Source organism: Chiloscyllium plagiosum, unplaced genomic scaffold (genome assembly GCF_037043375.1).
Source record: "Chiloscyllium plagiosum isolate Xiang-an unplaced genomic scaffold, Cpla_swu_hap1 HiC_scaffold_2, whole genome shotgun sequence".
NCBI classification, from domain to species: domain Eukaryota; kingdom Metazoa; phylum Chordata; class Chondrichthyes; order Orectolobiformes; family Hemiscylliidae; genus Chiloscyllium; species Chiloscyllium plagiosum.
This window is the reverse complement of record NW_028270140.1, coordinates 109,036,758-109,054,602: the sequence shown is the minus strand read 5'-3', so window position 1 is coordinate 109,054,602 and position 17,845 is coordinate 109,036,758. Positions and strand designations below refer to the sequence as shown.

At 40.7% G+C, this 17,845-nt stretch overlaps 1 protein-coding gene across 8 annotated transcripts in view; it reads right to left on the bottom strand.

Moving 5' to 3' along the window:
- Window positions 1-17,845, bottom strand: part of tmem161b (transmembrane protein 161B) — a 104,016-nt gene that overhangs the window by 62,249 nt on the left and 23,922 nt on the right. For 4 of the 8 annotated variants that reach the window (XM_087999558.1, XM_087999598.1, XM_043708700.2 and 1 more), the window contains one exon: window positions 16,714-16,797. In XM_087999558.1, the coding sequence (XP_087855684.1) occupies window positions 16,714-16,797 (84 nt within the window). Of the gene's footprint in view, window positions 1-5,929; window positions 6,093-16,713; window positions 16,798-17,845 lie in introns of all 8 variants that reach the window. The other 4 variants (XM_043708692.2, XM_043708683.2, XM_043708724.2 and 1 more) reach the window with 2 other exon arrangements.

Sequence of the window (17,845 nt, the reverse complement as noted above, 5' to 3'; positions counted from 1 at the left end):
GTACCTACTAGGGAAGGTGCAAAACTAGACCTACTCTTGGGAAATAAGGCAGGGCAGGTGACTGAGGTGTCAGTGGGGGAGCACTTTGGGGCCAGCGACAATAATTCTATTCATTTTAAAATAGTGATGCAAAAGGATAGACCAGTTCTAAAAGTTGAATTGGAGAAAAGGATAGACCAGATCTAAATTGGAGAAAGGCCAATTTTTACGGTATTAGGCAAGAACTTTCAAAAGCTGATTGGAGGCAGATGTTCGCAGGTAAAGGGACGGCTGGAAAATGGGAAGCCTTCAGAAATGAGATAATGAGAATCCAGAGAAAGTATATTCCTGTCAGGGTGAATGGGAAGGCTGGTAGGTATAGGAAATGCTGGATGGATAAAGAAATTGAGGGTTTGGTTAAGAAAAAGGAGGAAGCATGTGTCAGGTATAGACAGGATAGATCTAGTGAATGCTTAGAAGAGTATAAAGAAAGTAGGAGTATACTTAAGAGGGAAATCAGGAGGGCAAAACGGGGACATGAGATAGCTTTGGCAAATAGAATGAAGGAGATTCCAAAGGGTTTTTACAAACATATTAAGGACAAAAGGGTAACTAGGGAGAGAATAGGGCCCCTCAAAGATCAGCCAAGCAGCCTTTATTTGGAGCCACAGAAAATGGGGGAGATACTAAATGAATATTTTGCATCAGTATTTAGTGTGGAAAAGGATATGGAAGATATAGACTGTAGAGAAATAGATGGTTACATCTTGCAAAATGTCCAGATTACAGAGGAGGAAGTGCTGGATGTCTTGAAATGGTTAAAAGTGGATAAATCCCCAGGACCTGATCGGGTGTACCCCAGAACTCTGTGGGAAGCCAGAGAAGTGATTGCTGGGCCTCTTGCTGGGATATTTGGATCATCGATAGTCACAGGTGAGGTGCCGGAAGACTGTAGGTTGGCAAACGTGGAGCCACTGTTTAAGAAGGGTGGTAAAGACAAGCTAGGGAACTATAGACCGGTGAGCCTGACCTCGGTGGTGGGCAAGTTGTTGGAGGGAATCCTGAGGGACAGGATGTACATGTATTTGGAAAGGCAAGGACTGATTTGGGATAGTCAACATGGCTTTGTACGTGGGAAATCATGTCTCACAAACTTGATTTGAGTTGTTTGAAGAAGTAACAAAGAAAATTGATGAGGGCAGAGCAGTAGATGTGATCTATATGGACTTCAGTAAGGCATTCGACAAGGTTCCCCATGGGAGACTGATTAACAAGGTTAGATCTCATGGAATACAGGGAGAACTAGCCATTTGGATACAGAACTGGCTCAAAGGTAGAAGACAGAGGGTGGTGGTGGAGGGTTGTTTTTCAGACTGGAGGCCTGTGACCAGTGAAGTGCCACAAGGAACGGTGATGGGTCCTCTACGTTTTGTCATTTACATAAATTATGTGGATGCGAGCATAAGAGGTACAGTTAGTAAGTTTGCAGATGACACCAAAATTGGAGGTGTAGTGGACAGCGAAGAGGGTTACCTCAGATTACAACAGGATCTGGACCAGATGGGCCAATGGGCTGAGAAGTGGCAGATGGAGTTTAATTCAGATAAATGCGAGGTGCTGCATTTTGGGAAAGCAAATCTTAGCAGGCTGTATACACTTAATGGTAAGGTCCTAGGGAGTGTTGCTGAACAAAGAGACCTTGGAATGCAGGTTCAAAGCTCCTTGAAAGTGGAGTCGCAGGTAGATAGGATAGTGAAGGCAGCGTTTGGTATGCTTTCCTTTCTTGGTCAGAGTATTGAGTACAGGAGCTGGGAGGTCATGTTGCGGCTTTACAGTACATTGGTTAGGCCACTGATGGGAATATTGTGTGCAATTCTGGTCTCGATCCTATCGGAAAGATGTTATGAAATTTGAAAGGGTTCAGAAAAGATTTACAAGGATGTTGCCAGGGTTGGAGGATCTGAGCTACAGGGAGTGGCTGAACAGGCTGGGGCTGTTTTCCCTGGAGCATCGGAAGCTGAGGGGTGACCTTATAGAGGTTTACAAAATTATGAGAGGCATGGATAGGATAAATAGGCAAAGTCTTTTCCCTGAGATCGGGGAGTCCAGAACTAGAGGGCATAGGTTTAGGGTGAGAGGGAAAAGATATAAAAGAGACCTAAGGGGCAACTTTTTCACGCAGAGGGTGGTACGTGTATGGAATGAGCTGCCAGAGGATGTGGTGGACGCTGGTACAATTTAAGAGGCATTTGGATGGGTATAGGAATAGGAAGGGTTTGGAGGAATATAGGCCGGGTGCTGGCAGGTGCGACTGGGTTGGGATATCTGGTCGGCATGGACGGGTTGGACCGAAGGATCTGTTTCCATGCTGTGACTCTCGTCCCTTCACTCTGAGGCTGTGCCCTCAGGTCCTAGTCTTGAATAGTCATAGAAAAATCTTCTTCATGTCCACTCTATCCAAGTCTCTCAGTATTTTCTAAGTTTCAACGAGATCCTACTCATCCTTCCAAACCCTATTAAATACAGATCGAGAGTCCTCAACTGCTTCTCACATGAAAAGCGCTTCATCCCTCGGATCATTCTTGTAAACTTCCTCTGGACCCCCTCCAATGCTAGCACATCCTTCCTTAGATACATGGCCCAAAACTGTTCAGAATATTCCAAAATGTAGTCTGACCAGATTCACAGTACAGCCTCAGCAGTACATCCCTGCTCTTGTATTCAAATCCCTCAAAATGAATTCTAACATTGCATTTAACTTCCTAACTGTCAACTGAATCTGCACATTAAAAGAATCCTGACTAGGAGTCCTCAGGCTTTTTGTGCTTCAGGTTTCTGAAATGTTTCCCAATTAAAATAGCTTATGTCTCTATTCTATAATGGGCCTTTGCTTACATTGGGAGAGTTCATGAACGACCAAAATTCATTATGTAGTTCACAAGACTTCCAAATTGAAGATTCTGGAATTACTTTTTTTGGGCTCACTGTTTGGGATCTTTCTTTAGATGGGTGTGTAAAACAGTTGCTCCTAGGAAAGGGAGTAGTTCAGGATTAGAGACATAGAGTCATAGTGATGTACAGCATGGAATCAGACCCTTCGGTCCAACCCGTCCATGCCGACCAGATATCCCAACCCAATCTAGTCCCACCTGCCAGCACCCAGCCCGTATCCCTCCAAACCCTTCCTATTCATATACCCATCCAAATGCCTCTTAAATGTTGTAATTGTACCAGCCTCGACCACATCCTCTGGCAGTTCATTCCATACACATCCCACCCTCTGCATGAAAAAGTTGCCCCTTCGGTCTCTTTTATATCTTTCCCCTCTCATTCTGGACTCCCTGATCCCAGGGAAAAGACTTTGTCTATTTATCCTATGCATGCCCCTCAATTTTGTAAACCTCTATAAGGTCGCCCCTCAGGCTCCGACGCAAGAGTTTACCAGTGTGTGGGGTTTAACTTAAAACGTTCCACACCAGAAGTTTTGATTAAAACCCTAAAGGGATGACCATGAAGCTAAGAAAGTAAACATTTAGGTAAATGACTAAAAAAGGAAGAGACTACCAGATTTGCATACCTTGGAATTGAAGCAACAGCTAGATCAAACCTTATTTTGGATTGAGATGGAAATTCTCTGGCGTTTGAGCACTGTAACTGAATGCTGTTGGGATTGTATTTTTACTATATATTTTGACATTTTGCAATGTGTATCAGAACTTAATAGGTTGGTTTATCTTAACTTAATTTCTTTAATATTATAATCGTCTGTCAAAATTGTTGAACCTGATTCTAGAGCATTCAGATCATGTGTCAAAAATCACCCTGATAATACCAAAACAAAAGAGATAAAATATGATCTATCAAGCCAGATTTCAGTCTGGGATCTCACTTGCCCAGTAATAGCAAATGGGTTACAAAAGTCTCTGCAGAATTAGTGCAGGCCTCTGGGTAATTAACAGAAAAAAAAGGGAAACACTGCAGAGGCTAGAATTCCGAAATTAAAATAAAGCTCTGGACCTCTGGAGAGAGAAGCAGAGTGAATATTTCAATCAAATATTGCTTTCCTTTGCAACTGAGATCATGTGTTCCAAGAAACAGTGTTTGTGGAGTGGGGGAAATGGGGAAAAATAGAGGAAAAGGGCCATTGTTGGACAGTTGGAGGGGGGCAGGCTGTGAGTCCTCCAGTTCAAACAGATTTGACCATCTCAAGTTGCGGTAGCTTGAGGAAATGAATAGACTATTTGCTTCTGCATGCTCCTTACTTGAAGCCTCTTAACCATTTATGCAAAATAGCAAGCATAATTAAACCCAGTTACTTTGCAAGTCAATACTGCTCATCCCCTTTTGCTTCATTCTTGAGGACTGTACACTCTCACCATATCTTTCTCATTTTGTATGCTTATAAATCCCGAGTTTTACAGGCCAATATATTCTACTAGCCATTTTTTTGGATCTTCTAACTTCTCTACTTATCTGTTAACCACCCTTTTTATATTCCTCATTCATCCAGGTATTTTGTTACGTCTAAACTTATTAGATGGCTTTCTGTTGCGTTTGAATAGTTTAAAGTTCTCTCTTCAAAAGGAATAATAATCACCTTAGAATGAATGTGTGTTTATTACTTATTTCAGATTTCACATTTTTCTACCTCCAACCTAGTTGCAAATGTCTTCCCCAGTCAATTTAGACAAGATCCCTTATCATCATACTCAAATTTTATTTTTACAATAGCTTTTACTCATATTCATTTATTTTATGTTGAAAGTCGTGTACAATTAGCATCAAATCACCTTACATTCTTTTGTAGACATTTTGTATACTGAAATTTAAAGCACCTCAAAATAAAGAGATCTGAGCAAATGTGGTTGTACGAACATTTTTGCAGGAAGCTATCTAAAAAATAAAATTTGCATTTAATTATGTATTTAATTTCAATGAAGAGCAGTACAAGAATTTGAAGTAAATATTTTGAGAAAAAAAATTAGACATTTTAAACGATTCATTCAGAATTTTGTGACTCAGTGATTCTGCGCCATTCGAGCAGGATTGTACCAAATTTCGTCTGGTCTCTGTCATCTTGGCACATGGTCAAGGAACTACAATTGAACACAGCATCCTTGAATTGATAAATTGGAGGGATGCAGCAATTTATTTTCCTCTTCCCTCCATATACTAAAGGTAAAGATTCCTCCTTTTCGTCGTGAATTGGTGAACAAAGCTAGAAAGTACATTAGGATGTCACACAAAAGGGCAAATACAGATATATTCAAAATAACATGGTCACACTAAATAGCCAAGCTTATGACTTGGTAGATATTCCCACCAACAACCAAGTTAGTGTATGCTAATGAGTCAGTAACAAAGGTAAAGAGTGGTATAGATAGAAGATAAGTGATTGGAAGAGACATTTGGGCAAGTGAACTTGATGTGATGAAACAAACATTGAATAGGGTCCATCTCAACTCAAAAAAAATGTAGGACTGCATCAGGGCAAAACTTGCATTGTGCATTCAAGGGCAAAGCATATGACCCAGTCACAGGAAGAAATAAATTATGTATTACAGTTGAGAACGTTCAGTGGCAAGGAAATAATTTGCTCACATCAGCAGAAAAAAAGTTAAACTGGTCAGCATTCTGTACTAAGGCAGTTACAAAAGATTTCATATGACCCCTGTATATAAAACTGCCTGAAGGATGATTTTATGATGACTTGCTTTATCTTGGCTTCTAACCAAGATAAATCAATTAAAGATGGTTGCTTTGATCAGGAGAACCAAAACATTTAAATCAATCTCTCCAACATATGTAGAATTCTAATAAAAAGAAATGGAGAAGTACTTAAATATAACATTACTTGAAATATTTCCACATACACCACAGGGAATTTGAAAAATAAAAGCTAATTTCTCAAGTTACATTAAAAGAAAATTAGTGAGTGTGGAGTACTCACCACATGAAGTTCAAGGGGGTTTTCAATTATATAATTAAATGTCCATCTTCAGCCATATATCCTACCTCGTGTATCCACCTCTGTAATGGTCTTTGCTTCCAAATGCAGGTCAATATCCTTAGGAACAGTCAGTGGCTTGCTTTCTATGTGCCCATTGTACTTCCTGGCAAAACCACGATATAAGGTGGCTGTAAGTCTACTAATGGAAACTCATGTTCCTCACTCAGATTCCAATGGAAGATCCTTACCTTTTCAACCTTGGCAGCGACTAATTTTGCGCATGCCTAAACACTAAACAAACACTGATGCTCTTCCATCTTACTTGGAGAGGCTGTAAACATTGCAACAACAATTTGCATTCATACAAGAATACTTCAATGAAGAGAAACTAAAGTTGTCAAGGGTAACATAAAACAGAAATAGGGACAAGAAAGATTTATTTGACCTTATCAAAAGCTTGGTAAAGGTGATGGTAGAGAGATTTATGAGTGAATTCCAGAGTGGGATCAAGGAAATCAAAACCTTCAATAATTGGGTGAGTGTGTCAGGGATGCAGGTGAAGATCTCAGGGACGCTAATTAAGGGTAAAGTCAGGAGAATGACAAGTTCATAGGCATACAAGTGCTTCGAGACAGTGTGACAATATAGACGGATTCAAGGGCAAGGACAAAATCAAAAACTTTAAATTGGAAATACTGATGAACAGGCAGTCAGAAGTCAGCAAGGTTGGGGATGATAGGCAAACGGAACTTGGTATGAATATGGTACAGGCATCTTGAACAAACTAATTTATATAAAGGGTGAAGAATAGTATTTCAACATTGCATTGATCAAGAAAGGAACGGAAGAAATCTCAGGGTTTGAACATAAAACTGAGGGGTAAAGACTGGTGATGACATTGATTAGATTAGATTACATTACATTACATTACAGTATGGAAACAGGCCCTTCGGCCCAACAGGTCCACACCGACCCGCCGAAGCGCAACCCACCCATACCCCTACATTCACCCCTTACCTAACACTATGGGCAATTTAGCATGGCCAATTCACCTGACCTGCACATCTTTGGACTGTGGGAGGAAACCGGAGCACCCCGAGGAAACCCACGCAGACACAGGGAAAACGTGCAAACTCCACACAGTCAGTCGCCTGAGGTGGGAATAGAACCCGGGTCTCAGGCGCTGTGAGGCAGCGGTGCTAACCACTGTGCCACAGTGCCGCCCACAAGACAATTCTTTATTTAGCTCCAGCACCTTCTTCTCCCGGACATGGCTAATTGCTTTTAATTCCTGTATAGATTTATTCTTGTTACTGAATAGTTTATTCCAGACTGAATTACTGCTGCTTCTTTCCATGTGAAACAGTTTATGATTAGATTACTTACAGTGTGGAAACAGGCCCTTCGGCCCAACAAGTCCACACTGACCCTCTGAAGAGCAACCCACCCAGACCCTTCTCCTATATTTACCCCTTCACCTAACACTACGGGCAATTTAACATGGCCAATTGAGAAGGCAGCAGTTGGTCTCAGTGATGGAGAAGATCTAGGATAGGTTCAGATTGAACAAGATTAAAATTCCAATCCTGAAAAGTGACTCCAGATGGTTTGAAAATTGACAGTAACAGAATTTGTGCACACAACTTTGTAACAAGGTGTGGTGTGTGCACAAGTGAATTAGGGAATCAGATTTCAGCATGAACTTAATTATCTCGTGAGAAGACTGCATCATGGTCACACCTTAACAGAATGCACTGTAATCCAAAAGATCAATTTGTTAGCTTCATGGTTACATTTGACAAAGAAGCATTTTAAATAAACTTAACTTTATATTTTTATTGATCCCTCTATCTTTATCAGACTTTCATTCTAAAGTAGTATTGCAAAATTGTGATTTTTAAAATATTCATTCACAAAATGTGGACATCACTGGCTAGTTATTGACTTCAAGAATCTTCCAGATGTCCTCCTTTATTTCCATAAATGCATAGTTAAGAACTTTGAAAATAGATCTTCCAAAAGACAAACCAAGAGAAATAAAAGGGTACGATAGCCTAATGCTTATGGTACTGAACCAAATAAATTCAAGTCTCACTGTGGCAAGTCAAACGGTGATGGTAGTATTGTGGTAATGTTAGTGGACCAGTAATCCAGAAGTCCAGGCTAATGTTCTGGGGATATGAAATCAAATCTAGTACTGCAGCTGGTGTAATTTAATTTAATTAATAGATCTGGAATTACATGCTAGTTTTGGTAATGGCAAACCAGGAAACTATTATTAATTGTTGAAAAACCGATCAGTGCATTCTGTCCTTGAGGGAAGGAAACCTGTCAACCTTACCTGGCCATGCAAAGTGCAGTGTGGGAGTTACCTCTTTAATGCCCTTTGAAGTAACCAAGCAAGCCATTCAGTTCAAGGGCAACTAGCAACAAATTCTGGCCTTGTAAATGACACTCACATCCCAAAGAATAAAGAAAAAAACGAATAAGTCTCAAATTAGGAAGTGCATTGCTAGGAAACAAAATACAAATTAAAGTAAATAATTCTTAGACATTGTTTCCCCACTACAAAGAAAGGTTTGGCTCTATTTTGAATGTAAGTGTGGCCTGTCTTAAATGCATAAGCAAAACTAATTACAACTGGTGCGAAGCATTATAGAAGTTTTAAGTTAACAAAAAGTCTCACACTTGCACTTCAACATACATCTAGCACTTGGCCAAGAATGACCATATGGATCAATATATGCATTAGGAGCTCTTGGCTTTACCATACTATGAAAACTGACAATATAAAAATTGAACCTATATTTTCCTAGTTAAATAGTGGATTCCAACTGTTGCTTCAGATTGGTTTGGTATGAACACATTACTTGCAGAATTACAGAACTACAGCTGTGTACAAAAGAAAAACAAAATCCATGTTGAAATTAAACCATCCCAGTGACAGCCACAAACAAGCTTTGGAAGGGAAGAAGTTCCTTATGGGTTTATTCACATGTTTAGGAAGTCTGTTTGTATAGAACAAGATCTTGGTCAATAAACAGCAAATAGACTGGCAACTGGATGTTGAGTACAGTTCCTTCTTCATCTTGCGTTTATCCTTTCCCTCTCTCATCCTGTGCCTATACCATCCTACACAAGTAAATCACTGTACAATTGCTGTCTAATCACCATCCACTAATCACTATTACAGCCCTCAGCACACCCTCACCTTCTATCAATAACCAATTGCTCTAAATAGGGTCCAGAAGACACTGTCTTAAAAGTATTGCTTTCACCAACAATCCTTTGTCTTTCCCTCTTGTTTGGTCACCTTTTGTCCTCTGCATCTTTCACTTGATCTTCTACTCCCTTTGCAAGTATAAGGGGAAGCAAATGCACAAAGTAGGAAGGGCAGAGAAGAGGCTCAAGGGCTGAAGAGTAAAGGCAAACTTTGCATTTAGATAGTATTTTTCATGACTAAAGATGATCAGAAGTGCTTTGAAAACAATGAACTCCTGTTCTGAAGTGTGGTGATAAGTTTAATGTAGGAAACACAAATAGCAATAGGATAATAATGGTACATCTTCTTTCAAGATAGAGTCATAGTTATACAGCACAGAAGCAGACCCTTTGGTCCAACTCATCCATACTGACTAGATATCCTAAATTATCTCATCCTATATGCCAGTATTTGGCCCACATCTCTCTAAATCCTTCCTATTTATATATCCATTGACATGCCTTTCAAATGATATAACGTACCTGACTCTATCTACCACTTCCTCTGGCAGCTCATCCTATAACGCACAACCCTCTGTGTGACAAAGTTGCTCCTCAGGTCCCTTTTAAATCTTTTCCCTCTCAACTTAAACCTATGCCCTCTAGTTTTGCATTGCCCTACCCCGGGAAAAAGACTTAAGCTATTCACGCTATCCAAGCCCTCATGATATTATAAACCAATATTAGGTCACCCCTCAGCCTCTGACACTCCAGGGAAGAAAAGGCCCCAGCCTATTCAACCTCTCCCTATACCGTAAACCCTCCAATCCCAGCAACATCCTTGTAAATCTTTTCTGAACCGTTTCAAGTTTAACAACATGTTTTTGATAGCAGGGAGACCAGAACTGAACACAGTATTCCAACAGTGGCATCACCAATGTCCTGTACAGCCGCAAAATGAGATCCCAACTTCTACACTCAATGTACTGACCAATAAAGACAAGCATACCAAACGCCTTCTTCACCATCCTGCCTACTTGTGACCTCACTTTCAAGGAACTATGCAGCTGCACTGCTCGGTTTCTTTACTCAGTAATACTCGCCAGGGGACTACCATTTACTGTCAAGAATGCTGGAAAAGCACAGGTCAGGCAGCATCCAAGGAGCAAGAGTGTCAATGTTTTGGGCAAAAGCCCTTCATCAGGATTGAGGCTGAGAGGGTGGTAAGATAAATGGGAGGGGTTGGAAAGATAGCTGAGAGTAGAATTGTGAATAAGGGATAGCATTTTTGTAGGAGGCAGGGTGGGAAGAGGTCTAGCCCAGGTAGCTGTGAGGGTTGGTCGTTTTGTAGAAAATGTCAGTGTTGAGTCGATCACTGCTGATGGAGAGAGCAGAACACTTCAACTCCCCCTCCAACTCCGCAGGTTCTGGGCCTCCTCCAACACCTGTCCCTAACCACCTGATGCCTGGAGGAAGAACTACTCATGTTCTGCCTCAGAACTTTCCAACCCCTTGGCATCAATGTGGATTTCACAAGTTTCCTCATTTCCCCTCCCGCTGCCTTATCCCAGATCCAACCTTCCAACTCGGCACTGTCCTCATGACTTGTCCTACCTGCCCATCGTCCTTCCCACCTATCTGCTCCACCCTCCTCTCACCTATCACCATTACCCCAATCTCCATCTACCTATCGCACTCTCAGCTACCTTTCCCCCAGCCTCACCCCCCACCCCCCACCCCCCTCCCATTTATCTCACCATCCACTTGGCTCTCAGCATCATTCCTGATGAAGGGCTTTTGCCCGAAACGTCGACTCTCCTGCTCCTCAGATGCTGCTTGACCTGCTAAGCTTTTCCAGCACCACACTATCGACTCTAAGCTCCAGCATCTGCATTCCTCACTTGCCCCCACCATTTAGTGTACAAGTCCTGCACTGGATTGCCTTACCATAATGCATAATTACACCTCACATTTATCTAAATTACAGTCCATCTGCCAACCTTCAGCCCCATTAGCCCATCTAATCAAAATCCTATTTTACTCGGAGATAACCTTCTCCACTGTCTATTTCATCAATTTTGGTGTCATCTGCAAACTTATTAACCATGCTTTCTGTATTCACATCCAAATCATTTATATAAAATGATGAAAAGCAATGGATCCACCACTGATCTCTGCAGTACACCATTGGTCACAGGGCTCAAGTCTGAAAAAGAATCCTCCACCACCACCTTCTTCCTCCTACCTTCAAGCCAATTTTGTATACAGTCAATTGGCTAGGCACCCATGTGATCCAATCTTGCAAACCAGTCTAACATGTGGAATCTTGTTGAACATCTTGCTGAAGTCCATACAGACAACATTTATCACTCTGCCTTCATCACTCTTCTCTGTCACTTCTTCAAAAAACTAATCAATTTAGTGAGACACGATTCCCCACACATAAAGCCATGTTGACTATTCCTAATCAGTCCTTGCCTTTCAAAATGCATGCAAATCTTGTCTCTCAGAATACCCTCCAACAACTTGCCCACCACTCACATCAGGCTCACTGGTCCCTAGTTCACTGGCTTTGCCTTACCATCTTTGTTAAATAATCAGACCATATTAGTCAATCTCCAGTCTTCTGGCACCTCACCAATGGCTATTGATGATACAAGCATCTCAGGAAGGGGTCCAGCAATCTCTGCACTAGCTTTCCACAAAGTTCCAGGACACAACTAATTGGGTCCTGGGAGTTATATCCACTTTTATGTGTTTTAAGATGTCCAGCACCTCCTCTTCTCTAATATGTGGAGGTGCCAGTGTTAGACTGAGAGGACAAAGTTAAAAATCACACAACACCAGGTTATAATCCAGCAGGTTTATTTGAAAGTACAAGCTTTTGCAGGGCTGCTCCTTCATCATGTAGCTAGTAGGGCAGGATCATCGGACACAGAATTTCTAGTAAAAGATCAAGATGTCATACAACTGATGCGATATATTGAACGAATCTACATTGCTGTTAAGATTCTGCCCCACTAGCTACCTAACAAAGGAGCAGTGCTCCGAAAGCTTGTACTTAGAAATAAACCTGTAGGACTATAACCTGCTGATCTGAGATTTTTAACTTCCTCTAATAAAGGACACTAAGGTATCATTACTCAATTTTCTAAATTCTTTAGCTTCGATGTCCTTCTCCACAGTAAAATATTTGTTTGGTATCTTATTCATCTCCTGTGGATTCCACACATAGATGGCTTTGCTGATTTTTAATGGATCCTATTCTCTTCCCTATTTACTCTTTTGGCATTAACATGTTTGTGGAATCTCTTTGGATTCTCCTTAACTCTATTTGCAAGAGCTACCTCATATCCCCTTTTTGCCCCCCTGATTTCCCTTTTAACTATACTGTTACTGTCCTTATACTCCTCTAAGGCTATACTCAATCCCAGTTGTCTATATGTGACATCTGTCCCCTTTTTCTTGACCAGAGCCTCAATTTCTCTCATCATCTAACATTCCTTACACCTACCAGCCTTGCCCTTTTTACTAACAGGAACATACTGTATCTGAACTCTTGTTATCTCATTCAAAAATGAGATAACAAGAGATAACAAGTCTATCCTTTTCCATAACATTTTTAAACTAATAGAATTATGATTACTGGCCCCAAAATGCTCCCCCACTGACACCTCAGTCACTTGTTATGCCTTATTTTTCAAGATGTTGGTCGAGGCATAAATTTTGGCTGAGAACAGCAGTGAGAATTCTCCTACCTCTCTTTGAAATCATGCACAGAATTTTTAACATGCAGTTGAGAGCACAGACAGGCCTTGAGTTTAGGTTTGAGCAGAATTAATGGCGCTAAAGGTTAACATAAGTCCCCTGTCCTGAAGGGCTGAATCCTTGGTTCTTAAAAGCATGGCTGCAGAGACGGCGCAGGTATCAGTTGTCAACTTCCAAAATTGCCCACCTTTTTTAAAGGTCTCAGTGCTTTTAGCTGGGCAAATTTAATACGTCTATTCAAGAAAGGAGAGGCACAGAAAGCATGAAACTATAGCCCAGTTAACAGAATTTAGTCATCATGAAAATTCGAGAATCAAGGAGGCATTTTTTGAGAAAGAAAAAATGCATTTCACAAATTTACTAGAGATTTTGAAAAAAGTAAGAAATTAAATTCACAAAGAGATGCCAGTAAAATATTTGGATTTCCAAAAGGCATTGGATAAGGTGCGATAGAAAAAGTTACTATGCAAGGTAAGAGGTCATGGTGTTAGGGTGTGATTTGCAGGATTGGCAAACAACAGGCAGAGGGGAGAAATACATGCCATTTTTCAGGTTACTGGACTAGTGAAATGCCACAGAGATCAGTGCCAGGACCTCTATGATTTATAATCTAGATTAATGAATTGGATGAAGGCACCTACTGTACTGTAACTAAACTTTCTAATGACACAAACAATACATGAGGATATAAGCTGTGAGGAGGATACAAGGGGTTTAAAGAAGAGATATAAATTAGTTAAAATGGGCAAAAATTTGGTTGATGCAGTAAAATAATGTAGGAAATTCAGAGTTCCACTTTGAACAGGAAGAACAGAAAAGTAAAGTAGAATACCAATAAAATGTAGACAGTCTGCAGACTGGTGTGGCATTAAAAGGAACATGGTGACTGTATACATCAATCACAAAGAAGTCAGTAGTAAAAGAACAGCAAGAAATTAGGAAGGCGATAGGAACATTGACCTTTATAGCAATGGTCAGAGAGTATAAAACTAGGAAAGTCTTACTACAACTGTACAGGGGCATTTTTGAGGTTGCACCTAGAGTATTAGCTTTAGTCTTCTAACTTAAGGGATACATTTACAATGGAAACACTTCAGGAATATTAGATTGATTGCTGGGATGAAGAGGTCACCTTATGGGCCTATACTTACTGAAGTTTAGAAGAATAATGACTGGTCTTATTGAAACAAATGAAGCTTAGGAGTCTTGATTAGGTAGGTATGAAGAAGATTTTCACCAAGGGTGAAGCTGGAACTAGGGACACAGTTTAAAAATAATGTGTCACCCATTTAGGATGGAGATGAGTAAATATTTTATTTGTCAGAGGGTCATTAGTCTTAGGAATCTGAGGTTGAGCCACTGAATATATTCAAGGCTCAGTTAGACTTTTGGTCTCCAAAGGAGTTGGACACAAAAGGGAACAGACAGGAATAGTAGTTTTAGGCCACAAACGGACCAACCATGATCTTACTGAATGCTGGAGCAAGCTTAATGGCCTCATTGACCTACTGTTATGAAGTTGTAGGCTTCTACTAAATCTTTAAGATAGAGTGAAAATTAAAAAGCTGGTAAGTCTGTCATGTGACAGACTGCAGGCACACAGTGTTCTGGATAATTTGAAGATGTAACATTTGAGTTGTAACTCAGATACTGATCTGAGCTGTTTTCCACAACAATTTAAATGCAATGTTTAAATTATGCCCTAAGATACTAAAACCCAATTAATTTTGAATTTTCCGGTTTTGACGACATCAAGCCAATGAGACAACTAAATGTTTTGGGGTATAAAAATCAGGTATTTTGAATAGTTAGCCAGAGAGTCAAAGAGCACCATACAAACTGCCTACAGACCCTCTCTCTGAAAGGTACCTTTTCATATGAGAAATCTGTAGAGAAGACCGAAGACGAGCCTGGAAGATTCAGAGGTAGATTGACACCGCTGGCTGGTCTTGAAAATTAATTGTTTCCTTGTAAATTTTACAGGGCCTTTATCGGATTAGTAGATAGTTATAGACTGGGAGGTAGATGAATCGTTAAGACAAAAGGAGGCTTACAGACTAAATAGGTGATGTTTAATTTTCTCTTTTGGATTTAAAGAATATATGCGAGCATAAGAGGTACAGTTAGTAAGTTTGCAGATGACACCAAAATTGGAGGTGTCGTAGACAGCGAAAAGGGTTACCTCAGATTACAACAGGGTCTAGACCAGATGGGCCAATGGGGTGAGAAGTGGCAGATGGAGTTTAATTCAGATAAAAGCCAGTGCTGCATTTTGGGAAAGCAAATCTTAGCAGGACTTATACACTTAATGGTAAGGTCCTTGGGAGTGTTGCTGAACAAAGAAATCTTGGATTGCAGGTTCATAGCTCCTTGAAAGTGGAGTCACAGGTAAATAGGATAGTGAAGAAGGCTTTCCTTTATTGGTCAGAGTATTGAGTACAGGAGTTGGGAGGTCATGTTGCGGCTGTACAGGACATTGGTTAGGCCACTGTTGGAATATTGCGTGCAATGCTGGTCTCCTTCCTATTGGAAAGATGTTGTGAAACTTGAAAGGGTTCAGAAAAGATTTACAAGGATGTTGCCAGGGTTGGAGGATCTGAGCTACAGGGAGAGGCTGAACAGGCTGGGGCTGTTTTCCCTGGAGCGTCGGAGGCTGAGGGGTGACCTTATAGAGGTTTACAAAATTATGAGAGGCATGGATAGGATAAATAGACAAAGTCTTTTCCCTGGGGTCAAGGAGTCCAGAACTAGAGGGCATAGGTTTAGGGTGAGAGGGGAAAGATATAAAAGAGACGTAAGGGGCAACTTTTTCACGCAGATGGTGGTACGTGTATGGAATGAGCTATCAGAGGATGTGGTGGAGGCTGGTACAATTGCAACATTTAAGAGGCATTTAGATGGGTATATGAATAGGAAGGGTTTGGAGGGATATGGGCCGGGTGCTGGCAGGTGGGACTAGATTGGGTGGGGATATCTGGTCGGCATGGACGGGTTGGACCGAAGGGTCTGTTTCCATGCTGTACATCTCTATGATTCTATGAAATTGTGGAATTTGGGTAGTTTGCAGATGACAGTAAAATTGGAGGTGTCACTCATACTTGAACAAAGGGCAGCACGGTGGCACAGTGGTTGGCACTGCTGCCTCACAGCGCCAGAGACCCGGGTTCAATTCCCATCTCAAGCAACTGTCTGTGTGGAGTTTGCACATTCTCCCATTGTCTGCGTGGGTTTCCTCCGGGTGCTCTGGTTTCCTCCCACAGTCCAAAAATGTGCAGGTCAGGTGAATTGGCCATGCTAAATTGCCCGCATGGTCAGGTGTAGGGGTAAATGTAGGGGAATGGGTCCGGATGGGTTGCTCTTCGGAGGGTTGGTGTGGACTTGTTGTGCCGAAAGGTCTGTTTCCACACTGCAAGTAATCTAAAAAAAAACTACGAGGCGAGGCAAGCTTTTCCATGTGTCTGGTTTAAATTGGCAGATGTGTTTACCCTGTGTCGTAACACTATTTCTGCTGTTACTTCTTACAATCTTAAAAGGAGTGTCAGTTTAACACTTGTCAGAAAGATCATGTTTCTAGAATGAGATTTGAATCCAAAGCATTACAACTCAGAGCCAAGAGTGGTACCACTGAGTTTCTACTGACACCCAAGAGCAAGACAGAAAAAAAAATGACAACTGTGGGCTCTCTTAAGAGTCAAAAGAGCTGGAAAGAAATCTTCCCTGGCTCTTGACACTAAGCCGAAATAGATTAATTTAACGACAATTGGACAGATAAACTACATACAATGTTCAAGAAGTGAAATCATAGCAATCATTACCTGTCTTTCCTGGATTTTGCTTTTTGGTGTTTTCCAGCAAGGGCCTGAAGTTGTTCTTCTGTAGGATGCTGATACCATTTCAAACTGCAAGAATACAGATGTAACATTACTGCCATTCAAAAATGGGTTCTTTCCCAACAATCACTAAATTAATCAAGTGCACATGGAAAAAAAAGTGTTCCACTTTGGACAAATGTAATACTGCAGACTATGGGTCTTGCAATGTTGTTAGGTAAATTTGTCCCCAGACAAAATCGCAAATAACCAACAGCATCTCAAAAAGTCACAAAGGTCAACCATTTTACTACTTTCATATTGCTTGTATATTTAGCTATTTCACTTCTTAAAATTTCCTTTTATCCCTTTATTATTTTCTTCCACAATTCCAGTTTTGAACTACCAGACACAGTCTGAATTTCCTTGTACACATTCAGCAAATTAGATGATGATTTGAAAATGTATCCTAAATCATTCAACTTTTATTCCATGTGAACAAAGAGCAGTCAAAAAGGTAAAAGCACAAAATTTGAATACAAGATATGATTGGTATGGAGACTGGTAATCATACAAAAGAAATAAGATACAGACCAATATAAAGTCACAAATCATGACAGGCATACAAAGATAGAAGCAAGGAAATAGGCTGTCAGTCTCTACTCACATTTTCATTTCCTTTCTCACTTCTCTGAACTTTCTATATTCAGGCTTATTATTATTTGTTCCGTCTGTTATGTACACCTTTTTTTTGCTTCATCTTACTTTCTATCACCTTCACCACATTGGAGATCAGACTCTGGTTGCCCCATCTTTCTCCCTCATGAGAATGTATCTCAACTCTACTTGAATCAACTTCTCTGAAAAGGCAGCCCATGTTTCTAGTCCAGATTCCTCTCGCGATGTTTTGGATGAGTTTTTGTCTATAAAGAGTGGGTGGCAAAATCCTGAGTCACTTCTTTGATTTGTTCAGTGCTTGTCTGAAAACAAATTTAGTGCCTTTCCACTTACATTGGACTCATTTTGTTGCCATCAAAGCAAAAGCTGTTGCGTGTCATCGGAATGCTTCATTTTTACCTTTAGACAGAACTGTATGGGAATGGGCTCTTCGGCCCATGATGTTGAGCTGAACGTGATG